Consider the following 6,000-nt stretch of genomic DNA (forward strand, 5'->3'; position numbering starts at 1 on the left):
ACATTGTCGTATAAGAAGGATAGTTTTGCTTTACGAATTGCTTATTAGTGACTGATTTAGGTGACGAAAAATTGTAAACCACCCTAATACTCCTGGGACAGAGAGAGTTAATTGTGGCGCATTACTGTTTTATCAATTTATACAGAAGAAACTTAAACTATTTCGAGTCTATACTGCCGCTACAGTCCCATTTTCTGTGGAGTTTCCTATAAAAATGGAACTGTTATGCGAGTATCGACAGTATATCATCGGTAGCACTAGCCACGCAGACAGTTGACCCCAAAGTTTACCGAACGAAAAAAAATAGCAAGTCGAATTCCGAAGCCGGGAAATAATGTCAGAAATTTCCTTTTAGCTTTATTTTGCTAATAAGATTTAAAAACTGGCTCAGAATAATATGAGTCCCCGCGTTGGCATTTAACAATCATTTAAAAAATGTTTTTCCAAAATATTTAAAGATGTTCAGCGCATGATTTAATATTATTTGTGTAAATATTTGGTAAATATATTTACTTGCGAAAACATGAAATCATAAATCAATAATTTAAAAGAAAGCTTCATTGAAATACAGATAGCTATGGACAGTTGATATTTTGCAAAAAGTCAATTTCTATGCACCCAGTGTTGGTTGCTTTGCATAACCAAACATGCACTAGTAGCTCAATTGTGGGTCACAAATTCAAGTTAACAAATCGGCAAAATGGCAAAATAAATTATTATCCATTCAAAAACAATCCGTTTATCGCACAATCATAAGTTCTGACTATCAAATGTTTGATTTTTTATTTTAAATATAATTGAGTTCGAATTTCATCTTTATTCTGATTCGTTCTGTACAATTGCCATTCCTGATTTTAATATTAATATGATGATATTAATTTTAATATTAAACTATGCATATACAAATTGTTACATGTACAAATTTATAACTTTATAAATTTATAAATTCCGAATCAGAATTACAGTATTATTCTGTCGGGTAAAATTTCGTATTTTATTGTCAATTGCAAGGAAAATTGTACCATCCAAAGTGCGATATCGCTCATAAAAGTGCTATTTTGCATTAAATCGTTTCGGTATCTTCGGCGCACTTATTGCTTGGAAGATAACGAAAAAGTGCGCCGAAGGTACCGAAACGATTTAATGCAAAATAGCACTTTTATGGCCGATATCGCACTTTGGATGGTACAATTTTCCTTGCAATTGACAATATGATAAAATATTTTTTGTTGAGTATTTATCAAGTTCTATCATTTATTTTTTCAGAAAAATATTCGCTTTCAGGTTTAACCAAATTAAGGATATTGCTGCTCTTTATCTCTTCAACATAATCAGTTGGAAACCACCCCGTTGATGGGAAAACCCGAAACCGATCAGTTCAAAGGTATCCGGAACCAGTTACATGTTGCGGGATCTAAAAGGCTTTCAGTGTCATTGGCTCGTAAAGTATTTTAGTTTGATACCCATATCGAGATGGTTTCGGTCATGCCCTAAAAGGACCATCGCCGCCGGGGTACTCGGAACCTGCTACAAGGTCGCCGTGGCAAGTTCAGTATTCTTAAACCTTCCAGTGTCATTGATTCTTAAAATACTGTTTTGACATCCATAATGATATGGTTTCGGTCGACTCTCAAGAAGGCTAGAGAAAAAAAATTTATTGCGACTGATTTCACGAAAACGGCCATATCTCTAATGTTTCTTAATAGATATCCATTCTTTTTTCCCCAATCGACTTAAAATTGATTTTGGTTTCTGGATAAAATATGAACAATAAAGATTTTTTATAGAATTTTATGGAAAAAGATATAAGCGGTCAACAATATCAGTTTTTGACATACAATCAATCCGAAATATCTCCGGTGTCCTCTGGCATTCACGAATTCCCGAGTATCTCGATAAACTAAAAAATATTTCCCTGTCTAATGCAACTGATGCATCTATATAAGTCTTTTTTGTAGAAGATATTATCAACTGAATTTGGTTAAAATTTTTCCTGTTCTGATCGTTTTGTCTAACCCTTTACGTCAAAAGCCTTAAGTGTCCAGTTTTAGGGGACTTCCTCCTATACTTAAAATTGTTAAAACTAATAGTCTCCATTTTTAAGATAGTTAGTAGAGATATTCCCAGTGAACCTCGAAGTACGACACCACACCACGAAGTCAGTAATCGTATGTTCGAATCTCGACTGTGGGAAGCAGTAAGAGTCAATAAAATCGTAGCACTAGCCCCGCAATTGTGCTGGACTCTAACAGCTGGCTGTCGAAAAAAGAACAGACCCGATAGAAAATCACTCGTTTTATACTTGTACTTTTTGGAATATATTGAAGAAATATTTATCAACTTCTGCCAATATTATCATATTTAGAATCGATAAACAAGGCGTAGGCCTTGCCTAATACTCATAACAAATCGTATGTTTTACCTGGCAGACGTATGATTCTTTACAGCAATTCTACAAAATACAGCAAAGCAGCTTTTCCATTCCGCTTTGCTATAATGAATCTAAAGATTCCAACGTAGGGTAAAATTTCTTTAAAATTTTCTCAGACAATCGAATGTTCACTTCTATTCACCTCAAGCGGCTTAGCAAACCACCAGCAGTGCAGAGTGCAAAGCTAGCGACCAAACTGAAAAAGCACACCAAATCAAAACTACGGTCCTGTGCTAAGCTTTACAGCCAGAAGGGTCGAAAGGCAACAGGGATATCTTGATAGGTATGTACAAAAGTAATTTTATCTTTCGATTTGCTGATCCTTTTCCTTCAAACAAAAAAACCTAAAAAAATATTTTTGCTCATTTGTTAGTAACACATACTGGGACTCGCACTGGGGTATACAAAAGCCAAGTAGGACGGAAAGGAGCAAAGCGAAAAAGGATTTAATGCTTCGCCAAATCCAACAGCATCGGGCATTCCTCAATTTCTTTGCTTCTGCTGTTTCTGGCCGGCCGTTCTTGGTGTTTCTTTAGCGAACAGCGAAATTGGATTTGCATTTTCAAATAATAGAGATTAACGAGTACCTCCGCTGTGTCAGTCGCAGCATGAGACTTTGATTGAAAATGATAATTAAGCGAATTGAATATTGCATTCTTAGTCGTTTGCTCATTTCTTGCATTTTTTTCGTACATATTTAATAATATCGATTGATGGCGATGCATGAGAGCTTTTTAGAATAAACAAGCGTATACCTAATATTTTCCTTATGATTTCCCATATGATCTGAGCAAAATAATTTAAAGCTTTTGCGCGCTATATCAATCCTACGTGGATTTTGTACGCATGTCCTAAATACTTATATCAAAGAATTTGACAAAGTGCAGTCTAAAACTCAATATAAACCATTTTATTTTTAATTTGGGTCACAACTCTACTCGTCGTATGTGCCAGTTGAAAGCATTATAGAATTGAACATTTGTATTTGTCACCAATAGCTACACTGGGTTCTTCGGAACTCGGACTAGACTGACCACCTTTCTCTTCCTATGTTGTGTAAATGTACAATTATCTCCGAAAGTTGACAAAAAGAAGGTTCCAGCTTCTTATAAGATATTATAACCCAGAATTTTATAAAAAAGCAAAGCCAGAATGCTACATTCCATTATAGAAACTTGACCTTCTGTATTTATACGGCAGCCTCCCAGTTGGCTTCGATATACGATGCTGGTCTAATAAACCGATCAACGTATGTTCGAATCTCGGCTGCAAGAGGCTGTTAGAGTCAATAGGACCGCACTACTGGCCGCACAATCGTCCTGTACTTTAACAGCTGGCTGCGATGTCCCAGCATTTTACACATAATAGTTCGAAAACCAGTAGCGGTGGCATTGAATGTGAATATTCCGTATTTGCTAAGCCAATCGCTTCGCCAATATAATGTGAAACTGAATTTTGCTTGAAAAAATGAGAGATTCTAGTTTCTGGCGTGTACGTACTCGGAGCAATAGTGTTTAAGAACGATTAAGAATAGCTGTATTTATACAGGACTGAAAGCGACTAGAGTCAATAGGATGTCGTAGTACTAGCACCGCAGTTATCCAGTACTTTACCAGTTAGCTACGAAAGTTTCCGTGTAAAAACAGAATGCGTGGTTAAGCAAATAGGATGTGGTACCGAGACTTTCCTTTGGTTTTGCATTTTTGTAACGCGTTTTGAATATTTTAGATTCTAATAGTAAAACATATACTTTCAATAACAACAACCGATTGGGAAATTGTTTTAAACTAAAAGTTAGTTTTCTTTTGGTGAAATTATACTGGTAAGAGTCGTTTGTTGGATGATGCTAACAAGATTAATTTAAAAACAGCCACTTTTAGCCGTAGCAGATGGCGTGATACGTACCCTAGGCTGTGCCATCAATCCGACCAACACGGGCGGCCGTCGATTCTAATTCCTGTTGCAACTGATCAAACTGCCTAGATTTGATAAAAATCACTATACCTTTTGTCACAGCACACACACACACTCACACACTATCACTATATCACTAAAAATGTCCACTGTCGTTAAGCTAGTATCAATAGTTCGCAATAGAGTTGCGAGTTAAGTCGATACCGCCAGATTACTTATTTTTGTGCTTTTTATGGTATCGAAAACGCTCGTGGTAAATCATAAGGAATTGTGGATTTCGCTTGACGAAAGCATTGAAATTTAAATCTCACGACAGAGCAAACTTAGAACGATAGAAGCAAATAGTGCTTCAATATAATCACACTTTTTTTCCTTTCATACTCGGGTTCAACGTTCTGCTAAGAATTTTATTATTGGTGATTTTCTCATTCAATTTAACACGCGCGCACATTGACCGAGTCGAATCTTTTGAGATGACTATACTTTTTTCGTATTACATATATCTTTACATTTAATCGTAAACTAAATTCACTTATTTTAAAACTAGAATCACAGTTTCAATGTAGTACTCTACAGAGCGGTTTTCAATAATTTTCCCGTTGCGCGACGATTTCACGGACAAACAAACGAACTAATGGTCTATTATTTGATAAACACGCGAATAATGGTCGATCAATAGTAGACACAGTTCACAAACGACCTTTACCGCGACGATGAATTTCGAGCAGCCAAAAAAAGGATATCAATTACTTGCATTTTGATTTAGCAAGCTACTACTTTACACAATGTCGTCGGTTGCGCGTGTGATGAGCGAGAAATGATTTATCACACTCACGCGGAACGCTGTCTAGGTTTCACATCGGAGCCTTCACTAGCGGCACCGAGATCGTGAGCGTGGTGGTATGGTGCAGTGTGACGAGGATGAATGTAATACTCAGCAGGCTTTTTTATTACGCTCTCGCTCTTTCTTTTGTCTATTGCTGCTCTCTTGTGGTGCGGCACTAGATCAGATCGCGCTTTAGGTCGACCAGAAGGATAACACAACATACGCGATTTGCAGTAAACACAGCCTTCTGGACCATCATCGGGAATGCAGGATCGTTAGATGTTGTTGCATACAACGTCTCACCACACAGGTGCCCGCGGCAAATGGACACAAGCTTTTGCGTTTTTGATTTATTTCATCAAGCCAATACACTTATTTCTTCACAATATTGTTTCAATAACTAGCGTTCTTCCTTCGCACACAACCGTTCACATTCTAATCCGTCAAACTTTCCCGAAAGACGATTTACTCATCCATAGTTGCGAAAATACTGGTTACTGCTTAATAGCGACGGATAAGTATAAATTTTAATAGCAGTTTATGTTTGTGTAAATTTACCAAAGTACAGTAATAAATGACTTACGAATACGAATTTGAATGATTATTGGTATACTGCAATCGTTATTTTATTTTTGTTTTTTTTTCAGAATATATAAAGAGTGAGAGCGACGTTCGTAAACACGTCGTACGCGTTTCGAAGGCAAATATACACTGGCTTGTCAATCAACATTCATCTACCGCAGCGGAATATACGAGAAGCAGAAACAAAATTTATGAGCCCGCCTCTTTTTATGGTTGCTTTTCCTACCCACAAGGCACAACGTTCTCC

At 36.7% G+C, this 6,000-nt stretch overlaps 1 protein-coding gene across 1 annotated transcript in view; it reads right to left on the reverse strand.

Moving 5' to 3' along the window:
* Positions 1-5,780, reverse strand: part of LOC128738845 (homeobox protein homothorax) — an 83,178-nt gene extending 77,398 nt beyond the window's left edge. Inside the window, exon 1 of the mRNA XM_053834280.1 lies at positions 4,337-5,780. Within this exon, the coding sequence (XP_053690255.1) occupies positions 4,337-4,351 (15 nt within the window). The 5' untranslated portion in view covers positions 4,352-5,780. The remainder of the gene's footprint in view (positions 1-4,336) is intronic.
* Positions 5,781-6,000: the final 220 nt, after the last annotated feature.

Source organism: Sabethes cyaneus, chromosome 1, assembly GCF_943734655.1.
Source record: "Sabethes cyaneus chromosome 1, idSabCyanKW18_F2, whole genome shotgun sequence".
In the NCBI taxonomy this organism is placed as follows: Eukaryota; Metazoa; Arthropoda; class Insecta; order Diptera; family Culicidae; genus Sabethes; species Sabethes cyaneus.